This window comes from Aotus nancymaae, unplaced genomic scaffold (assembly GCF_030222135.1).
Source record: "Aotus nancymaae isolate 86718 unplaced genomic scaffold, 86718_ANA_hifiasm-v0.15.2.pri h1tg000014l, whole genome shotgun sequence".
Lineage (NCBI taxonomy): Eukaryota > Metazoa > Chordata > Mammalia > Primates > Aotidae > Aotus > Aotus nancymaae.
This window is the reverse complement of record NW_026988425.1, coordinates 51,064,773-51,087,262: the sequence shown is the minus strand read 5'-3', so window position 1 is coordinate 51,087,262 and position 22,490 is coordinate 51,064,773. Positions and strand designations below refer to the sequence as shown.

At 36.3% G+C, this 22,490-nt stretch overlaps 1 protein-coding gene across 2 annotated transcripts in view; it reads left to right on the top strand.

The window, feature by feature from the left end:
* Positions 1–22,398, top strand: part of MIER3 (MIER family member 3) — a 33,880-nt gene extending 11,482 nt beyond the window's left edge. The window contains exons 4-13 of one of the 2 annotated variants that reach the window (XM_021670200.2): positions 1,802–1,936; positions 3,132–3,252; positions 5,824–5,909; positions 6,397–6,469; positions 8,517–8,668; positions 11,176–11,257; positions 13,306–13,397; positions 17,957–18,084; positions 18,166–18,308; positions 18,417–22,398. In XM_021670200.2, the coding sequence (XP_021525875.1) occupies positions 1,802–1,936; positions 3,132–3,252; positions 5,824–5,909; positions 6,397–6,469; positions 8,517–8,668; positions 11,176–11,257; positions 13,306–13,397; positions 17,957–18,084; positions 18,166–18,308; positions 18,417–18,874 (1,470 nt within the window). In that variant the 3' untranslated portion in view covers positions 18,875–22,398. Of the gene's footprint in view, positions 1–1,801; positions 1,937–3,131; positions 3,253–5,823; positions 5,910–6,396; positions 6,470–8,516; positions 8,669–11,175; positions 11,258–13,302; positions 13,398–17,956; positions 18,085–18,165; positions 18,309–18,416 lie in introns of both variants that reach the window. The other variant, XM_021670199.2, reaches the window with a different exon arrangement.
* The last annotated feature ends 92 nt before the right edge of the window (positions 22,399–22,490 follow it).

The window sequence follows — 22,490 nt, the reverse complement described above, 5'->3', positions numbered from 1 at the left end:
ATGGATTAGATATTTTGTTTTAAAGGGAAAACTAAACCATAAGCAAATTTAAAAAATAAATCTCTTAATTGATGGATACAGAGATCTTAAAAATGTTTAACAAATTAGCTAGTTAATAAGTATATTGCTTTGAAGTTATTTATTTGAATGATAAATAGTTCTATATACTTTAGTAGTTAAAACATAGTCATGTGTTACTTAATGAGGGAATACATTCTGAGAAAGGCATCATTAGGCAGTTTCATTGCTGTGTGAACATCACAGAGTGTGCTTAGACAAAAGTAGTTAATGTAGCCTACTACACACCTAGGCTATATGGTATAGCCTGTTTTCCTGCCACGGTTGTATATGCAGTCTGATTGTATATGCAGTCTGCACACACTGAAACAATGTTATATATTATATAGCACATGGTTACACTTATTTTCATGTGGATTCATGAGAGGGAAACAGTGACTTGGTGTGACTATGAGGCATGGCTTAGGTATTCATAACATAGGCAGCACTGTAGCCTGGGTATATAATTTTGTTAAAGCAGTGCAGCCAGTAAGATAACTTGGGGAACTGGAATTCAAACCCAGAGTTAAGCCTCAGTTTTTCTCACCTGTAACATGGTGATAATAGTATAATCTTCATCAGACAGTTGTTTAAAAAAAAGGTATAAAAATGTGAGATATAGTAAGAATATAAAATGATAATTTTGCTTTGAACATAAATATTGCTGATGTTAATAAACATTCAGCAAAGGTTTTCTATCAGGTATCTTCTAATTAACATGAAGAATAAAGCAAGTGGTCAGCTGTTAAATGCAAGGAAAGAAGCTGTAAATTAGAAGTTATTGATTGATTGATTGGAAATGTTTTCAGGACAAATCTTTATGTTAATTTGAAAGCTAAAAAAGAAATGGTTGGCACTAAAGCAAACATTTGAGGAATTTTTTTTTTTTTTTTTTTTTGAGATGAGTCTTGCTCTGTCACCCAGGCTGGAGTGCAGTGGCGCAATCGTGGCTCACTGCAACCTCTGCCTCCCAGGTTCAAGTGATTCTTCTGCCTCAGTCTCCTGAGTAGCTGGGACTACAGGCATGTACCACCACGCCTGGCTAATTTTTGTATGTTTAGTAGAGACAGGGTTTCACCATATTGGCCAGGCTGGTCTTGAACTCCTGACCTTGTAATCTGCCCACCTCAGCCTCCTAAAGTGCTGGGATTACTGGCATGAGCCACTGCATTGGGCCGAGGAATTTTTAAAAATAGTAAAATGCTTCTGGAAAATAAAAAATAAGGTGTTAATTGTTGGGATGTTAATACATTAATCATAGCTCTAGGTATTTGGTCCTGTTTTCTGATAACATCACAAAAGGAAAAACTAGGCTGGGTGCGGTGGCTCACACCTGTAATCCCAGCACTTTGGGAGGCCAAGGCGGGCAGATCACGACGTCAGAAGATGGAGACTATCCCGGCCAACATGGTGAAACGCCCTCTCTACTAAAAATACAAAAATTAGCTGGTTGTGGTGGTGTGTGCCTGTAATCCCAGCTACTCCAGAGGCTGAGGCAGGAGAATCATGTGAACCCAGGAGGCGGAGACTGCAGTGAGCTGAGATCGTGCCACTATACTCCAGCCTGGCGACAGAGAGAGACTCTGTCTCAAAAAAAAAAAAAAGAAAAGAAAAACTAAAACTTGGCTTTGATTTGTTCCGCTGTTTTGATAATGTGCTTTATGAACCTAAGGACAGTACACTTTACCTGCAGTTCAGTTTTGTGACATCTACTGAGTCCATGTTTATCCCCTGGCTTGAACAGGAAGGAACCATGCCTCTAGAAGACTTACTGGCATTCTATGGCTATGAACCTACAATTCCAGCCGTTGCAAATTCCAGTGCAAATAGTTCCCCAAGTGAACTGGCAGATGAACTACCAGACATGACACTAGACAAAGTAAGTGTGAACATTTGAAATAAAAATTCAGGATCTGTTACCATTGACTGCTTTTATTAGAGTTTCTTTCGTTTAAAATATTATTTAATAATTCTTAAATGTAAACTTCTTGTTGACCCATTGTGCTTATCATTTTGGTGGCTGATTTAAACATTGTTTGGCTTTGATCACACTATTTTAAGAGTAGTATTAATAGTAGCTTCATGGTACTTTGCATGCCTGAGTATACTCCCGTAATGTTTTCATCTTTCCTGTGTAGACACATTGTATTTAAACTTAGATTTTGCCTTAACTTCTTTTGATCCTGTAAACACATAAAACCTTGATTAATAAATCCCCCAGAAGCCTTCAAAGCAAGCTGGCTTAGGCGTGGAGTGGTTGGAGAGAAGTTCTGTTCTTGGCTCTGGGAGTGACAGCGGCCGCAGCAGCCAAGACCACGGTGATCCATCTCTAACATAGGCTGGTTGTGGGGAGGCCTAGTCCCTGCTGAGGAAAATTCACACGGCCATGGTCTCTGCTAACAGATCCCTGGGAACCTTTCCTTGCCTTTCAGATCTCAGGCAGGGAGAGGAATCCACATCTTGGAACCTCTTCCTGTGAGTTATATTGTTCCCACTTTTAAGTCAATGTGATATTAATGTACCACAGACCTTAATGACCATAGTCATTCAGGAAGTATTTATTGAGTGGCTACTATGTGCTCGGCACAAAGATGACTGTATACTTACATAAAAACTCAGACTTGCTTCTTTTAAAATTATGTCACTAGTCAGAGCTGTTCATTAGTTGGACTTTATAAATTATTGGGAGCGTGGAGGTTGGAGGCATTTTTTCGGTTTTATTTTAGTATTGACAAAAAGTGAGTATAATTGTTAATCACTTAAAAGTCAGAATATTTTTGTTGTAAATTCACTAAAAATTAGCCTTCAGCTTTAGATAAGCTCTTCGCATATCCACAGATTAGTCTATTGTTATAGGCATATAGTTGCACTAATTATCATTTAATAGTATAATATTGAATATTATATAATTAATATCAAATATTAAATATTTATGTACATGAAGTAAATCGTAGGAGAATTTCATATTTCAACTAAGGTTCCAACTACTTCTTAATTATATGTTATAAAAAGATAGTTTTCTTAATTAATGAGATGTAATCATTTCTAACTCTAGCACTGCCTGATTCTTCCAGGAGGAAATAGCAAAAGACCTGTTGTCAGGTGATGATGAGGAAACTCAGTCTTCTGCGGATGATCTGACGCCATCTGTGACTTCCCATGAAACTTCTGATTTCTTCCCTAGGCCTTTACGATGTAAGAAACCCAATGGATTACTGGTTCATAGTGACATTGATACTATAGTTTTAGTACCTTTTATTGTGTTCAGTAATTTATGTCAGAATATTGTAAATATTTTATATAGTTGAGATAAAATACTACTATAATTTAAACAAGATTATAACCTTTCTTTTGGGATAGAAGTGAACTAATATGCCATTTAAAAATTGAAATATTAGGCCAGGTGCTCTGGCTCACGCCTGTAATTTCAGCACTTTGGGAGGCTGAGGCAGGCAGATTACTTGAGGCCAGGAGTTTGAGACCAGTCTAGACAACGTGGACCCAGTCTCTACTAAAAATGCAAAAAATTAACCAGGTGGTGTACAGAAAATTAGCCAGGTGGTGGCATGTGCTTGTAATCGCAGGTACTCAGGAGGCTGAGGCACGTGAATCACTTGAATCCCAGGGCGAAGGTTGCAGCCAGCTGGAGATACGCCACTGCACTCCAGCCTGGGCGACAGAGAGAGACTCTGTCTCAAAATAATAATAATAAGAAGAAAAAATGCCAGTTAGAATGGCGATCATTAAAAAATCTGGAGACAACAGATGCTGGAGAGGATGTGGAGAAATAGGAACACTCTTACACTGTTGGTGGGAGTGTAAATTAGTTCAACCATTGTGGAAGACAGTGTGGTGGTTCCTCAAGGACCTAGGAATAGAAATTCCATTTGACCCAGCAATCCCATTACTGGGTATATACCCAAAGGATTATAAATCGTTCTACTATAAGGACACATGCACACGAATGTTCATTGCAGCACAGTTTACAATAGCAAAGACCTGGAACCAGCCCAAATGCCCATTGATGATAGACTGGACAGGAAAAATGTGGCACATATACACCATGGAATATTATGCAGCCATCAAAAACGATGAGTTCGCGTCCTTTGTAGCGACGTGGATGAACCTGGAAACCATCATTCTCAGCAAACTGACACGACACAAAATCAAACATCGCATGTTCTCACTCATAGACGGGTGTTGAACAATGGGAACACATGGACACAGGGAGGGGAGCACTATACACTGGGGTCTGTTGGGGGGAGGTCGGGGGGACAGCGGTGGGTGGGGAGTTGGGGAGAGATAGCATGGGGAGAAATGCCACATATAGGTGAAGGGGAGGAAGGCAGCAAATCACACTGCCACGTGTGCACCTATGCAACAATCTTGCATGTTCTTCACATATACCCCGAAACCTAAAATGCAATTAAAAAAAAAAAAGAAGAAAAAAAAAAAAAGGAAATATTCACTTTATTTTTATGTGGCCATTTTCTTTCTCAAGTCTCATCTGTTGCTGTGGTAGCCATTCTTAGTTTGACCATGAAATTTTATAGACCTTTTTTGGGGCTTCTATTAAAAGGCCCCTGCCCTCCTGGTTTTGAAAGTTTATCGGTGCTCAAAACGTATTTTTACTGTTAGTGATTCATCTTTTTCCCGTTAGTTCTTAGTGTTACCTCTTAATGTGTATCAGTAATATTTAAAAGGTTTTGGGGTTGAGCGTGTGATCCTTTAGGAGGCTGAGGTGAGAGGATCACTTTAGGCCAAGAGTTCTAGACCACCCTGAGTAACATAGCAAGACCCTGTCTCCACAAAACATTTTCAGAATAAAAAACTTAGTTGGGTGTAGTGGCGTGCACGTGTAGTCTCACCTACTTGGGAGGCTTAGGTAGGAGGATCACTCAAGCTCAAAACTTGGAGGTCACAGTGAGCCATGATCAGGCTCCTGCACTCCAGCCTGGGTGACAGAGTGAGACCCTGTTTCAAAAAATAAATAAAAAAAATATTTTTGACTAAAATAATTTCTTAGATGCAATCTCGCTTTTCTTTTAGGTATTTTTATGGTAGAAGAACTGTTTGGTTAATAAGTTCAAATATCCATCCATTCATGTGTGTACAAAAACAGTTTTGATGGACCTAATATGCAACTCTGTGTGTGTATCCTTCTAGATTAGTATAATCAGAACTTAAGTGCTTTACTTTCTTTCCAAGGTGACCACAGTGGTTTCCTTTTACCTCCCAAACTGTTTAATAGTATGCCATAATAATTATAAGGATACTATACACTTTTTTTTTTGAAATGGAGTCTCTGTCACCCAGGCTGGAGTGCAATGGCGCTATCTTGGCTCACTGCAACCTCCGCCTCCGAGGTTCATGCGATTTTCTTGCCTCAGCCTCCTGAGCAGCTGAGATTACAGGTGCCTGCCACCACGCCTGGTTAGTGTTTTTGTATTTTTAGTAGAGATAGGGTTTCGCCATATTGGCCAGGCTGGTCTTGAACTCCTGACCACAAGTGATCCACCCACCTCTGCCTCCCAAAGTGTTGGGATTACAGGCATGAGCCACTGCACCCGGCCAGGATACTACACACTTTATTAGGATTTTCAGTGTCTCATTTTGACCAATGTCGATTGTGGGAATAATGTAGGTGGTTTAGTATACTTATGCTGATCTGATTTACTTAACAAAATTATGTATAAATACAACATGCATTCTTCCAGGTTCTGCAAAAATAGGCAATAAGAACCTTTGTCATTTTTGTCTTTTAAGCAAATACTACATGTGATGGTGATAAGGAATCAGAGGTTGAAGATGTTGAAACAGACAGTGGTAATTCACCTGAAGATTTGAGGAAGGTAAGTTGAGTTAACATAGTGGACTAAAGTGGCATTTTTTTTTTCTTTTTTTTTTTTTTGAGAAGGAGTTTCACTCTTGTTACCCAGGCTGGAGTGCAATGGCACTATCTCGGCTCACCGCAGCCTCCACCTCCTGGGTTCAGGCAATTCTCCTGCCTCAGCCTCCTCAGTAGCTGGGATTACAGGCACGCGCCACCATGCCCAGCTAATTTTTTGTATTTTTAGTAGAGACGGGGTTTCACCATGTTGACCAGGATGGTCTCGATCTCTTGACCTCGTGATCCACCCGCCTTGGCCTCCCAAAGTGCTGGGATTACAGGCGTGAGCCACCGCGCCCGGCCCTAAATTGGCATTTAAAAATATTTCTGAAATAATTTATGATAATTTTGTTTCTTTTGACCTGTAGATACTGATGAATAAGTTGGTGCTTTTTTTTCCAGCGTTTATTTTTATAATAAGTCATTTCTACCTCTCAATTTTCCTGTAGGAAATAATGATTGGTTTACAATATCAGGCAGAGATTCCCCCTTATCTTGGAGAGTACGATGGTAATGAGAAAGGTAAGGAAAGCTTTTGCTTTTGATAATGTTTGGTAGATAAGTTACCACTTGATCTGTTTATTTAAATATCTGGTTATATACCCAACCTTGCCGATATATAGATAGATTTGGGAAACATGCAGAGTTAGGATATTTAGGCCTGACTTAGGAAAAATCTATCAAAGTTAATCTCTATACTCAAGAGTTTACCCACCCCGCCCCCCTGCCCCGCCCAAGGCACACATAGTGCTTATTTAGCCAGTGTGCTCAGTGCCTGTTCAAATAGTGGAGAGCTTCCCTTGATGCAGCACCTTGGCCTGCGTCCTGCTTCAGTAGAAGTGGGTAGCATCTCATCACCTGAGATAATGAGAATGTTAAGGATATAATCTTCTGGAAAGAAAACTCTTGAGGGAAAAAGAGACTGGAAGAAATTCTTCTTCCCCAGACCCGAAAGAGCAGGAAGTGGAATGTAAGGATCTGCTGCTTTCACTTGTATACTCCTAATTATGTGTAATCAGCTTTTCTTCACGTTTTTAGTACATTCTGCTGTAGTTGGTTTTCACAATATGGAGGGCATAAGGTGGTAGGATATAAAAATACAGGTATACCTTCTTAGTTGAACTTGGAAACCAAGTACATTAGGAATGTTTGCATGGGTGTTTGGCCTTTTCCCTAAGTCAGTTTATCCCAGTGAAGTCACAAAGACAAAAGCAGCACAGCCAACACAATACTTCTGAGTTCTTCTTTTTCCTTTGCTCCATTCCAGGTCATCCTCTATTTACAGGAAGGGAGGACTGGCTACCATGGGGTTGCTAGCCATGGCAGCCACTGGGAACACCGTTTTCTTAAACTGCTTTCAAAGTGTTAAAAGACAGTTGTCCCAGGGGAAGCAAAACATAGCTGATGATCTTCAGATGTGCCAACCTTCTCACCCTACCACCCAAATGCCACACTTGGCTTTTTGAGCCAAGTACATGCTAGGCAACTATAGGTCCTTTGGTCACACATAGTAGAGGTGATACGCTATTAGTGCTGTAGATTGGAGGGAATGTGTACTTTCTCTATCTTTTGAGGGAATAGACCCAAATTGTTTTACCTATTTCGCTTGTGACCAAAGAGTAAAGAAAGTTCTAGGAACTTCTCTCAAAAGTCAAGTCTTACTGCGTTACATTCACACTTTATTTTTAACTTTCCTGCTAACTGGGAATGACGATGCCTGCCTCACTTATACAGTTGGGATTATAATGCACTTATCAAGGTCACTGGTATATAGTATCTTTGCAATAATTTTCATTAGCTATAGTCAGTATTATGCACTTGAAGAATGGATTGCACTTGAAGCATTGGACTAAATACTTGGGCCGTTTATATTACTTTATTATGTAAAGTAGAAGCTTTGAGTAAAGGGGCAGAGTGCAGTAATAAAACATAAACTTATTTTAATGACATTTTGTTCATTAATATATCAGTCTCTTTAAGAGACTGTGGAAAGTTTACTTTTCTTACTGTTTCTCCCTCTTCCCAAAAATCTCTCTAGGGAGGTTTGTTAATCTGCTTCCTTCTTTAAATAAAAATTCTCTTGTTGGGAGAAAAAGTATACCTTTCTTAGCTATTTCCTTATTACCAGATATTTTGAGTTATATGTATTGGTAATTTTTAACCTCTGGAAATTTCATAGAGCAATTTAGGGATTTCAAGAGAAAATTCCAGTGAGGTTATTAGAGAATTTACACAGGTTATATTTGCTCCTTCATTAGAAGAGCATAAGATAGCCACTATGGGGTTTTATATTAGACTTTACTAGACATGGAGAGCCTTCAGAGTGGTTAGTAAATCCAACCACCAAAAAAGCTACTTGCTTTGGCCACTGGAATCCTTGGCCTATAATAAAGTTAAATTTTTGCTTGCGTGTGAAAGGCTGTGCTTGACAGATAATTACATTAGTGGTGTCTTCAAAGTTACTTACTTGTCCCACTGGATAGCCCATCAAGGGAGACAAATAATTGTTTGTATACATCTTTGAGCGTGTTCATGATTTTTAATATGTTAATGGTATTTTCTTTATCAGTATATGAAAACGAAGACCAGTTACTTTGGTGTCCTGATGTGGTTTTGGAGAGCAAAGTTAAAGAATACCTTGTTGAGACTTCCTTAAGGACTGGCAATGAAAAAATAATGGATAGGATTTCTGCAGGAACACACACAAGGGACAATGAACAGGTATACTTCAACTTCTGTTGAAACAGCAGCCATTGAAACAGCAGCCAGTGTACAATACCTTCTTGATTTTTTATATTTGATTCGGATATATTTAATATGTGAAGTAGATATCTTTTCTGATAGAGTTTTAAAATTTTCAAAATACTGTTTAAAAAAAAACCATAACCTTGCGTTCTAGAGATAACCTCACTGTAGTTTCATATATTTTCTTCTGGTCTTTTTAAAAATACCTTTATATACATCTTACTTGAGATGCCACTTTATATCCTTTTAATTAATTAATCTTATTCTTCTATACCATTGAGAATTATTTAATAGCTCATTGATGTCTGTATAGTCTATCCTATACTTTTTTCAAAAAAAATTTTTCCCTAAATTTCAACATACTGTGCACTATCCTATACTTGTAATTCATTTATTTAAACATTCTCTGTGGTTGGACTTTTAGATTTTGCAAGTGTATTCTTTGAATTATTCTCAACTTTGTTTAGGAAGTGACTAAAAGGTAATATCTATTAAGACTGTATAAATTTGATTTAGGAGCATTTGTTAAGCCCTTGTGTATCTGTAGGTTCAGAATACTCTCCTGATATGTGGGATGGGGATGGGAACATTGCCTCTTAAGTTTTTCTGATGCCCTTAGGTTTTGCCCCTCTGACATCATTTTGCTTCTTTCATATACTTTTATCACTAAGAATTCCCAACCCTGACTAATGAGTATCTAGAGGTTAGCAGACTCAAACTTGAATTCTGAAGTAACATAGGGAAGTCATACTAGCTATCAAAAAGAAATCTCATTAGGTTTTTGTATTGATATTTCAAGTCTATATTAATTTTAGAAGAATTAAAACCTTTATAACATTAGAAACTCAAGTGTTTTTGCTTTTTTGAATATCACATGCATCTCAGTAATTCCTCAATATCTCTTATGTGCGTATGTGTATTCAATGCTATTGGAAAGGGGATCTCCATTATAGTTGTATATTGTTGATGTCGAGAAATACCAATTTTTTAAAAAAAAATGTAAACTGTTGAAACTACTTGACTTTTCCAATTGTTTCTCATGCTTTCTAGTTTTCTTTATAAAAACTTTGTTGATAATAATCATTTTTGTTTGACACATCATAATTACATACATTTATGGAGTGGTTTTCTGGTTTTCAGGTCATTATTAAGTTATATTTTTGTTCCTTCCTTACCATTATTTCTTATTCCTGCTTTATGTCTTAATGCATTAGCTGTAACTAAGATATTTGGTAATAATAGTGATTTGGGGCCTGCTTTTGGTGGAAGTAATACATCTAAGATTTTTACATTAAGAATAATAGCAAGGTAATATCCATCTATTTATAACTGTTATAGTTTTTGTCTTTTAAAATTAGAAATGAATATTAATTTATGAGATGCTTTTTAAGCACCTGTTGATTTTTTTTAATTAACATTTATACATATTTAGGTACACAGTGATGTCTTGATACACATACTGTATAGTGATCAGATCCAGATAATTAGCATAGAGATGATTTTTTTAAATGTAGCCTATTGATGTATTAAAAGTTTTCCTGGCCTGGCACAGTGGCTCACGCCTGTGTAATCCCAGCACTTCGGGAGGCCGAGGTGGGCAGATCACCTGAGGTCAGGAGTTTGAGAGCAGCCTGACCAACATGGAGAACCCTGTCTCTACTAAAAATACAAAATAAGCTGGGTGTGGTGGCATATGCCTATAATCCCAGCTACTCGTGAGGCTGAGGTGGGAGAATTGCTTGAACCCGAGAGGCGGAGGTTGCGGTGAGCCGAGATTATGCCATTGCACTCTAGCATAGGCAACAAGAGTGAAACTCCATCTCAAAAATAAAAAGAAAATAAAAGTTTTCCTAGTACTGAAACCATCTTTACTTCCTTAAAACTTACTTGGGAAGGTGGATTATTTAACTTTCAATTGAATTCTGTTATTCTTATTTATTATGTTCATAATTCCAAGCAGATTTAATAGAAAGATACTCTAATTTTAATAAGTGGCACCTTTCATGGTAAATAGAAATAACTGAGACCATTATAAACCTAGCCTGAAGTGCCATGCCTATTTTTCCAGGCCTGCTGCTGTTCCCTTTTATTAAAACTAAAAAAGACAGGGAGGAAATGACATCAGGGGATAGACTGCAACTAATTTTTCCAAACTAGAAGAAAACCATCTAAAATAGGGAAAACTCTCATCTTAGACCTAGTGTTTTCTTAAAAACAACAACCAAAAAAAAAACCTGTCAAAAATGATACAGGGAGGTGACTTCTGAGAGGTAGTGTGAGGATGAACAAACTCACTTGGTACCAGAGTTAATCTGCACAGTCGTTATATAGACTAAATGCCTGGGCAAATATACCTTCAAATGCCCTGAAATTAGAGAGGATTTCAGTATTTATCCAGACTCCAGTATTAAGACTTCTGACCTGTTTTTTAAAATGCTGTTAAGTATGAACTTTGAATATTTTTTATTTAATATCCACCCCAGGCACTATTTGAACTTCTCAAGTGTAACCACAATATAAAGGAAGCAATCGAAAGGTACTGCTGCAATGGAAAGGCCTCTCAAGGTAAGAAACACTTGGGTTCAAGAGAGGGCAATGACAAGAGATGGTCATTTGGGGATCAGAATGAACAAAGTATCCTAAGGGACAGAGCAATCCTGTAACACTTTTGTAAGATCTGGTTCAGCTCCATGTCAAATAATTTTTCCTTTTCTTGCCGTCTATTTTTAGATGTATCAGAGATTGTTCAAATACAAATTAGTCACCTCCCCCCCCCCGCCACCTCTACTTTCTGGAAGAAATAGTTACAGAACAAAGCAGACCCCAGAGATGACAGTATGTTCAAAGTAATTAAAAAGACTAATTTTATGGTTTTGTTGAAAAAAAGTTTTTTTCCTTTTTTTTTTTTTAGCCAGACAGGAAATGAAAAAGAGATTAAAGATTAAAAAAGAAACATATATAATATATTCCACTAAATTTATTTCAAGGAGTGTATTTTTAGTAATTGTTAATAACATTTTATAGTTCTTTTATGTGTGTCAAGGAAAATGGTTAACTTTTATTTTCGTATGTTTTGTCATTATATAAATAAATTGCATGCGCCATAGCTTTAAGTATATGTAGAATGAAAATAATACTTATTACTAGATAACTTGGAAAAGTATTAAAACTAATACATGTAAACTTGTGAATTGAGATAGTCTATTAAAATGTCTCCTTTAGGAAAGTTGCTTCTTTGAAAAAAAAATTATTATTATTATTATTATTTTTTTTTTTGAGGCGGAGTTTTGCTCGTTACCCAGGCTGGAGTGCAATGGCGTGATCTCGGCTCACTGCAACCTCCGCCTCCTGGGTTCAGGCAATTCTCCTGCCTCAGCCTCCTGAGTAGCTGGGATTACAGGCATGTGCCACCATGCCCAGCTAATTTTTTGTATTAGTAGAGACGGGGTTTCACCACGTTGACCAGGATGGTCTCGATCTCTTGACCTCGTGATCCACCCACCTCGGCCTCCCTGAAAAAAAAATTATTTTAAGCTCTCAAAACTCTCAAAAATACTGGTTTCTTCCTTAGTTCAAAGTATTTTTCAGCTTTATTACAGACTACTATTAATGGCCTTGGGGACCTGGTCCTCAATATCAAATGAGATACTTCAGAGATACAGATGAGTAATAACTAACTCTTAAGTCTAGGGTATGACTCTGTGAAGACTTTCCAGGTCTGTGCCCCAAGTAGATACTGAAATCACCAACATCTGCTGGGAAGTTAAATGGGATTTAGTATTTTGAGCACATGGACTGTTTCTTACTTCCTTTATATTTCCAGAGTATAGCACTCCACACACCACTTTCAAATAAATACGTGTTGATTATACTTTACTTATGGTCTCTAATTAAAAGAATTTATGGTTTTATTTTTTGTCTTTTTTGAGACGGAGTCTCACTCTGTCTGCCAGGCTGCAGGGCAGTGACATGATCACAGCTCACTACAGCGTTGATCCCTTGGGTTCAAATGATCCTCCCATCTCAGCTTCCCAAGTAGACAGAACTACAGGTGCCTGCCACCATGCCTGGCTAAGTTGTTTTTTGTAGAGATGGGGTTTTGCCATGTTGCCCAGGCTGATTTTGAACTCCTGGGCTCAAGCAATCCTTCTGCCTTGGCCTCCCAAAGTGCTGGGATTACAGGTATAAGCCACTGCATCTGGCTAGAACTTGTGGTTTTGATGTAAGACCAAAACAGAGCTGCTTTCCCCCTATAAAAGAGGTAGACATTTTTTTCTAATTAAAAAATATGCTCACTGTTTAAAAAAAATTTTTTAATTAGAAAAACAAGCATGTTATAGAAAAATGTTAAATTCTTATCCCATAATGTAGTAGAAAAAAGCAGGGTTTATATATTTATATTCTAGACTTGATCTGTAGTACGCATACTTCTGGTAATTCTAACTAAAATCTCTTGCGTACAGAATGTGTCTGTGTGTGAGAGAGAGAGAGAAGAGAAGAGAGAAGAGAGAGAGAGAGTTTATTACCTTTTACAGGGAAGACATATTGAAAATCAGTGATTCACATAAGGAATTTTGGGGCCCACAAATTTTATTTGAAATTTGTTTTAGAAGGAATGACTGCATGGACGGAAGAAGAATGCCGAAGCTTTGAGCATGCACTCATGCTTTTTGGAAAAGATTTTCATCTTATACAGAAGAATAAGGTAATTGGGCAGATTAGTACAGAGAAAAATTACCAATTACAATGAATATAAGCAACTAATTTATAAGTCACTTAAGTAGGAAAAAAGCAACAACTTATTAATGTTCCCCTGCCATTAGCATTTCAGATATCACCCTAACATGACTAATTTGCTCAGAGATGCCACAGCCTGCTTATGGGATGGCTGATAGTATGCTCACATATCTTTTCACAGAAACAGTTAACACAGAAAGTGGATTCTCTGTATTTTTAAGGAAGTCCCACTCTCATTTCTCCTTGACTTTCATTTCTTATCAAGCCATTCAGAGGTTTGTGGCCTCAAAATAATTTCTCTTCAGCAGTGAGAACAGCTGTTGCTGAAAGAAGAAGCATTGTTACCAAAACAACTAGAAACATATTCTGACACCACCAAATGCTGGAAAGGATGTGAAGCAACAGGAATTCTTATTCATTGCTTGTAGGAATGCAAACTGGTAGAGCCACATTGGAAGATAGCCTGGAAGTTTCTTACAATACCATCCATACTCTTACCATATAATTTAGTAGTCCTGCTCTTTGGAATTTATCCAAATGCATTGAAAACTTATGTTCACACAAAAGTGTTTATAGCAGCTTTCATCGTAATTGCTAAAACTTGGAAGGAACCTGTATGTCCTTTGAGGTGAAAGGGTAAACAAACTGTGGCACCTCCAGAACTGCACTGTTATCCAGCACTAAAAAAATTGAGCTAAGAAGCCACAAGGAGACGTGGGGAATCCTAAATGTATATTACTAAGTGAAGGAAGCCAATGTGAAAAGACTCCATACTGTAGGTTTCCCAATATATGATATTCTGGAAAAGGCAAAACTATGGAAACAATGAAAAGATCACTGGTGCCAGGGCCTAGGCAGGAGGGAGAGATGAATAGGCAGAGCACAGACCATTTTCAGGGCAATGAAACCATCCTGTGTGATAACTGTAGTGGTAGAGACATGTTATATATTTGTCAAAACCCATAGAAGCTACAACATCAAGAGTAAACCCTAATGTAAACCATGGACTTTGGGTGTTGGTGTGTCAGGTAGGTACATTAATTTTTAACAGATGTACCACTTCAATGTAGGGTGTTGAAAGGAGAACATGGGAACTCTCTACTTTCTGCTCAGTTCTACTGTGAACCTAAAACTACTCTTAAAAACTAAAGTCTATTTAAAATACATACATATATTCATTAGAATAGTTGGAATAATTATTAAAATATGCTTCGTTTATTTCCTCTTTTCATCTAAAGAAAGGCAGGGTTCTGAAGTATTTGGGTGGGTAGATCAGTATTTTACACTTTTACAAAACCTAGTGGATTTTAGTTTTTAGAGCAGTTTTAGGTTTACAGCAAAGTTGACCAGAAAGTATAGAGTTCCCATATGTCCCTTCCACCCCTATAGTTATTATATCTTTTATTATTAATATCTTACATTAGTGTGGTACATTTGTTACAATTAATGAGCCAGTATTGATACATTATTGTTAATTGAAGTCCATAGTTTACATTAAGGTTCACTATTCGTGTTGTACATTCCATTGTGTTTTGGCAAATATATAGTGGTATCTATCCACCAGTACAGTATCATACAGAGTAGTTTCACTCATCTAAAGATCCCATGTTTTATTCTTCCTCTGTCCTTTCCCCCTCCCCCCACCAACAACCTCTAGCAGCCATTGATCTTTTTATTGTCTGTACTGTTGCCATTTCAGAATGTCATATAGTTGGAATTTTACAGTAGGTAGCCTTTTCCGATTGGCTTCTTTGACTTAGCACTATGCATTTAAGTTTTTACCATGGGGTTTTTTGTTTTTCTTTTCTTTTTCAGACGTGGTAGCTCATTATTTTTTATCACTGAATAGTATTCCATGATATGGATGTACCAGTACTCACTTAACTATTAGAGGATATCTTGGTTGCTTCCAAGTTTTGGCAATTACGATTATAGCTACTATAAATATTCACGTGTAGGTTTTTACGTGGATGTAAATTTTCAGTTCCTTTGGCTAAATATGAAGGAGTAAGGATTACAGGATAGAATGGTAAAAATATGTTTATTCTAAAGTGGCTGTACCATTTTGTATTTCCAACACTAATGAATGAGTTCTGTTGCTTCACATCTTCAGCAGCATTTGATGGTGTCAGTGTTTTGGATTTTCACCACTATAATAGTTTTTAATGCCATCTCTTTATTGTTTTAATTTGTAATTCCCTCATGAGTGTGATGCTGACCATCTTTTCTTATGCTTATTTGCCATTTGTATATATTTTTTCAGGTGTTTATTCAGATCTTTTGCCCAGTTTTTAATTGGGTAGTTTGTATTCTTGTTGAGTTTAAGGAGTTATTTGTATATTTTAGATTCTATTCTTTTATCAGATATATGTTTTGCAAATATTTTCTCCCATTTTCAGGCTTGTCTTTTTATTCCTTTACCAGTGTGTTTTGCAGAGTAAAAGTTTTAGCATTTTATGTAAAAAATCATTGCCAAACCTAAGGTCACCTAGATTTTCTACAGTTATCTTCTAAGAGCTTTATAGTTTTGCATTTACATTTAGGTCTATAATCAATCTTGAGTTAATTTTTTGAAAGGAGTAAGGCCTTTGTCTAGATTTTTTTTTTTATGTGGATGTCCAGTTGTAGAAAAGACATTCTTCCTCCATGGAATTGCCTTTGCTCTTTAGATAAAGATCAGTTGACTGTGTCTGTGGGGTATATTTCTGGGCTCTGTCTTCCTTTAATCTGTTGGTCTTTCTCTCCCCCTGTCCCCATACCATACTATCTTGATTACTACAGCTTTATAGTAAATCTTGAAGTTGTGGAGTGTCAATACTTTGATTTTATCTTTTTGCAGTATTATGTTGGCTATTCTGGGTATTTTGTCTTTCTATATAAAATTAGTTTGTTGATACCCACAAAATAACTTGCTGGGATTTTGATTGGGTTTGCACTGAATCTGTAGATCAAGTTGGGAAGAACTGACATCTTAATAATGAAGTGTCTTTGTATCCATGAGCATATAATATTTCTTTCTTTATTTCTTCTTTGATTTTTTAAATCAGAGTTTGGTAGTTTTTCTCATATAGATTTTGCATGTATTTTGTTAGATTTATACCCAAGTATTTTAATTTTGGGGTGCTAGTGTAAATGGTTTTATATTTTAAATTTCAGATTTTAGTTGTCATCCTGAAACTTTGCTGCAAGTGCTTATTAGTTCCAGGAGATTTTTTTATTGATTCTTTAGAGTTTTCTACATAGACAGTCATGTCACCTGTGAACAGAGACAATTTTATTTCTTCCTTCCCAATCTGTATACTTTGTATTTCTTTTTCTTGTCTTACTGCATTAGCTAGACCTTCCAGTATTGATGTCGAAAATTTCACACTTTCTGTATGTTTGAAAACCTAATGTTTCTCAAAGATGAGATAAAGCATATAATTTAGTGAATAGATAGAACATTTTTAAAGAAGTCTGGTTTGTCCTTTTAAGTAAAAATAAAACAGTCAGTTTTGTAATGACTTAATGAAATTTACTCTATCCATTCATTCCGTAAACAGTTACGTCCTTCCACTCCACTTACCAGACATTGTTTTAGGCACTAGAGATACATCAGTGAATAATACAGAAAAGGTCTGTGGCCCCACGAAGCCTGCATTCTCTGCGAAGACTTATAGTTAATGATGTTTATTGAAAGGTATACTGTATTTCTTGGTTTAAAAAGCTTGTTTCTATATTAGCAATCTTACATCACAACTTAGGAGTCAGGATAGAGATACTGAAACTTCCTTATTGGGTACTGATTAAGCAAGGGAGAAAGTGTTTATTGGATAAGGATGAAGAATTTTGTTCATACATCTGAATTCATATCTGTGGCTGTATGTACTTAAAGGAACCCTGGTTTGGGTGTGGAGCCAAGTTGATGAGGCTTAAATTTTATTCTTGTTATTTCCAAAATCTGTTGGATCTAAAAGCCAAACATATTGGAGGGAGAAAGCCCTGCCTTTAGCTAGTAAATCATCTTAAATTCCAGATGCTATAGATTGTCAGTCCATTTGCCAAGGGTTCTTCATCTCTTTTGGAAAGTGAAACTCAATCTGATGAGGCTGCATTCCTTCTCCCCAGAAAAGTGTATCTAAATATAATTTTGTGAATTAATAGATCCCAATGAAATCCATTTATGGACCCCTCAGGGGTTAGTTAATCCAAAGTTAACCCTCACTGTAGTCAAAATCACAGAGTTCAGTGAAGAAAAGTAAAGGATGCCAGTGTTTTAGGATTTTCCGTAAAGGTGTGAGATAATTTCTGGATATACAATTGTTTTATAAACTAATACATTCTGATTTTTAAAAAAGCTTGGGCTTTTGAAAATGGCCTTGTTATTAATGTAAAGGCATTCCACTAATAAAAGTGTTCAGAACTTTATAATTGGGAAGATAAAAAATAAGACCCATGGATTGAAGTTGTAGTGTTTTAGAAAAGAAAAGTTCCCCAAAAAAATGGTTGAGTTTTTAAATTTTTTTTTAAATTCAACTTTTTCATTAGGTGAGAACTAGGACAGTTGCCGAATGTGTAGCATTCTACTATATGTGGAAGAAATCTGAACGTTATGATTACTTTGCTCAACAGACAAGATTTGGGAAAAAACGATACAACCATCACCCTGGAGTTACGTAAGTACTGTGGGCTTGACTTCAAAGACTTATTTTTAACTGTGATGTACAGTCATAAAATTACTGGCGTGTGTTTTTCAGGGACTATATGGATCGTTTAGTAGATGAAACAGAAGCTTTGGGTGGGACGGTAAATGCATCAGCCTTAACTTCTAACCGGCCTGAGCCTATTCCTGATCAACAGCTAAACATTCTCAACTCCTTCACTGCCAGTGATTTGACAGGTAAAATGAAGATCTTTTTGTGTTGTTTAGTACAGCTTGTTGCAAAATTGTGTCCTCTGTTTCATTTCATAGGACCACTTACTTAAACAGTTTTCCATTCGTTTTTAGCTTTGACCAACAGTGTAGCAACTGTCTGCGACCCCACGGATGTGAATTGTTTGGATGATAGCTTTCCTCCACTGGGCAACACACCCCGTGGACAAGTTAATCATGTGCCTGTTGTAACAGAAGAGTTACTCACCCTGCCCAGCAATGGGGAAAGTGATTGTTTTAATTTATTTGAGACTGGATTTTATCACTCGGAGCTAAACCCTATGAACATGTGCAGTGAAGAGTCAGAGAGACCAGCAAAAAGATTGAAAATGGGCATTGCTGTCCCTGAATCCTTTATGAATGAAGTTTCTGTAAATAACCTGGGTGTGGACTTTGAAAATCACACACATCACATCACCAGTGCCAAAATGGCTGTTTCGGTGGCTGACTTTGGCAGTCTGTCTGCCAGCGAGACCAATGGTTTCATCAGTGCCCATGCTCTGCATCAGCACGCGGCCCTGCACTCTGAGTGACCTGAGTGAGGAGCCCGGAAACTGCGTGTTCAGGAGCAGTGAACTTGAGGGGAGCTATCAGGTTTGCATAGTCTTTCACTGGAAGTTTGAACCTTTCTCACTATGACATCAGTGATGTCAGTATGTATAGAACTATATCTTGATTTATCAAGAGTATTTTCATTTTTCAATCCATAAATGTGGAAATGAACTATGATCAGCAGAGTTGGGAACTAAGATTGAACTCTGTGGTGCAGCTTTAAGCTCTGCTTCTCTCTTCCTCATCTCCCAATACCTCTTCCCCACTCCCTTTTTCTATTCTTTTCTGTTCCCCACTGCCCTCACTCCCAATTTTAAAACCTGTAGACAGAGGCCACCAGCTCAAAACCAGCACAGATCTTCTGAACTGAATGGTGTGGCTTCTTTTTGTGTAAATTCCTTTTGCCGTAATGGATGCAGTGGAATAACAATGTTTACAGGTACCGATCCCAATCCCTGCTTAATGTAGCATTTTTTTGGTTTTATTTTCTTAATTAATAAAAGCAGGGGTAGGTTTCTTTAAACTGCACAAACATGCAAGGATTTTTTAAAAACGGAAACTTCTCTCATGTTATTCAACTAGAGCACTTCAGTTTACAAAACAGCAAGTCCATCTTTATGGAAGCCAGCACGAGGAACTGTGTGCAAATAATGAAGACGCTTGCTTGGATCCTGTTTCAAAATTATAGACCAGGGCTACCTTACACAGAATTGGTCATGTTACTGCCAGGAGATTTCTGTGTAACTTCATTTATTGGCTAAAAATTTGGCATTTTAAAGATGTGGTACTCAGATAGGGTTTTGTCCACCATTGTCAAGATTGTAATCTTACAAAATCATACTGGTCATTGATAATTTAGTTTATCCTGAGGCAGTCGACTTGCAGAGGCATAGTCTACAAAGCCTAGGATTTTGCCACTCAATGGTTTACATTTTGGGACATCTTTTAAGTTGTTTGTAGCACTGCAGTTCAAAGTGTTAATATTTAGAGGGACTTCTAGATTTTATACCTAATGCAGTAGAACCTTGAAGTATATTTAAGCTTTTTTTGTTAAGCTTGAAGAGTTGGCAAGAAAAATGTGAGTTCCTATCTGAAACAGAATGGTACATTACCACTTAAGTTTTAAAAAATGATAGACATTCAGATGTGTCTCAAACTCAGTTTTATTTTTATTCCAAATATTGTGAATGAGAAGCCATTGTCCTAAACTTTGGCCATTTTTGTGCTATAAACATGCATTTTTAAGTTATAAGGGGAATCAAACAATGTGTAATACAGTATTAGGATGTAATCTTTGCTTTTATAGTACTGTTAAAATAGAGCATTACCTTTTCTGTACCGTCTTAATTAAAATTATTGATTTTTACTAGTTGCTTTGCAAAAAACCTTAATGTTTGGCTGCATTGCTGATACTTGTAGGTATAATTTGCTTCAAGGTTGTGCTGATGAGTAGATAGGATATAGTGATCTTAGTGATCGAAAGGGAGGGTATTTATTATTACAAACTGTGAACTGCAATGACATCCTTCATTTTGGATGACATGTTTTTCTTTGCAGCATTTTAATGAAGATTGCTTTGAAGTGTTTATGCAGTAGCACATTACTATAAAATTTAGTTTAGCACAGTGGACAAAAAGTAGTTAAATTAATAACTTAAAATCAGTCTCTAATTTATACATCTGAAGTGTAGCATTCCTGTATGCACACAGTAAATAATGGGTAGCCTGGGTTCTGTGTTGCTTTCTTATATTTTTATCCAAGTTGTCAGCTTCTAATTGCTGTGTTGTTGTGCTAAACTTTGAACCTTATTTCTTTTATTAAAAATCAGGACACTTTCTATAATTTAGTAAGATACTGGCCATAATCTTCCATAATCTTCCATTGTTATAACTTTAATTTTCACTCTGGGTTTACAGTGGCTGGTCTGTATAAATAATTTACACAGAGATGACTGAATGCTAATACCAGTTGCACTTAAATGAACATGCCCATTCTCAGTAGCTGATGCAGTAATATATTCAGTTTATCTATGCATTGCTGGGGTCTTGATACAAGATAGAAACAGTGTTTCTTATCTAAAGTTTTGATTATCAGCAAGTTGAATGGACACTTTAGTTATTTAAATAAAGATTTTTGACCAAAATCCAGAAGATGGTATGAGAGAAAAATAAATTCCAGCTAGTTTAACAGATTTTTAAATGCTAATCTGATTTTAGCCTCTTAGAGAGTGCTAACTAGCTGGTAACGTTTACTTTTAATTCCTTGTTAAAATGAGGCAATAATTTGCAAGATTTTTGTATATAAGTGTAAATTCTTCATATCTTTTTAGATCTAATTCAATATTTTCTGACTACTTCTGTCGTGTATAATACCATTTTTGTGCATGCTTGATGTGACATTCATAAATTGTACCACTATGACTTTTTATCCATGTAAAATAGCTATTTATTGAATTTTCTTTTAAAAGCTGGATTTACTGTTTTTTTCTCTCTCTCAGTTTAAACATCTTAACAGAGAATTTGTTACTGTTTATTAAAAGAATTGCGTTGGAAGCAAGAAAACAACTGATTTGCAGTCGTATGAAGAAACAATAATGCCTTTATTATCAAGTGTTAAGCACAATTCTTATAAGAAACTGTGATGAATTCTTTTTTTTCCTTTGCCGCAATATTTTCTTATGAACAAACCAAAAACTTATGGTGAGCAATTGCAGTGTTGGCTGATATATCTTTTATGTACAGGGAATTTGAAGAGGACAGTGGATTCATTTAGAAGTGTAACTGGTGCTGTGATTATAGCAATACATTTGTTAGTTGTACTTCATCTTTTTCATGCTAGCTTTTTAAATGTTTAGTTTTCCTCTTGTCATGGTCAACTGCTGAATTTACTTGAAGGATGTAAATTACTGTTTAAAAAATACTAAAATCTGTACAATTAGGTCAAAGAGTTGTGCAATCATTTCCTTTTAATTTTTAAAATGTTGAGGGTCGTAAATATTTGAGAACATCAGATCTAATAGTACATAGTAATACTATTTAATTTAACCAAAGTCTCTAGTGAATATTTCAACTTTGAATGTAAACTAACGAATAAACCTGACCACCAAGGAGATTGTTTGCCCGGAGTTTCAAAGCACATTGTCTACAAATGGAAACTGAAATAATTTATAAAATATTGACATTACTATGTTTTTTAAAAAGTTCCTAATTTTTTCACTAAATGGAGGAAACTATTAGTTTTATTGTTAAATATCATAGATACTAATATTCCTCTTAGATGACCAGTGATTCCAATTGTCCCAGTTTGAAGTAAGTACCCTGTGAGTATGAGATACATTAGTGACAATCAGAACAAGTTTCAGTATCAGATGTTCAAGAGGAAATTGCTATTGTTGCATTGATTTTAATATTTGTACATAAACACTGATTTTTTTTAGCATTATTTTGTATTTGTTGTACTTTAATACCTGGTGTACAGTTCCAGAAATAAAAATCTGGGAATCTTTTTTTTTCTTGGTTTGTGTGAATAATTGCCAAAAATAGATATGTTATTTAATGAATTTTAAGCTATACCAAATAGGTAGCTATTATACCACTG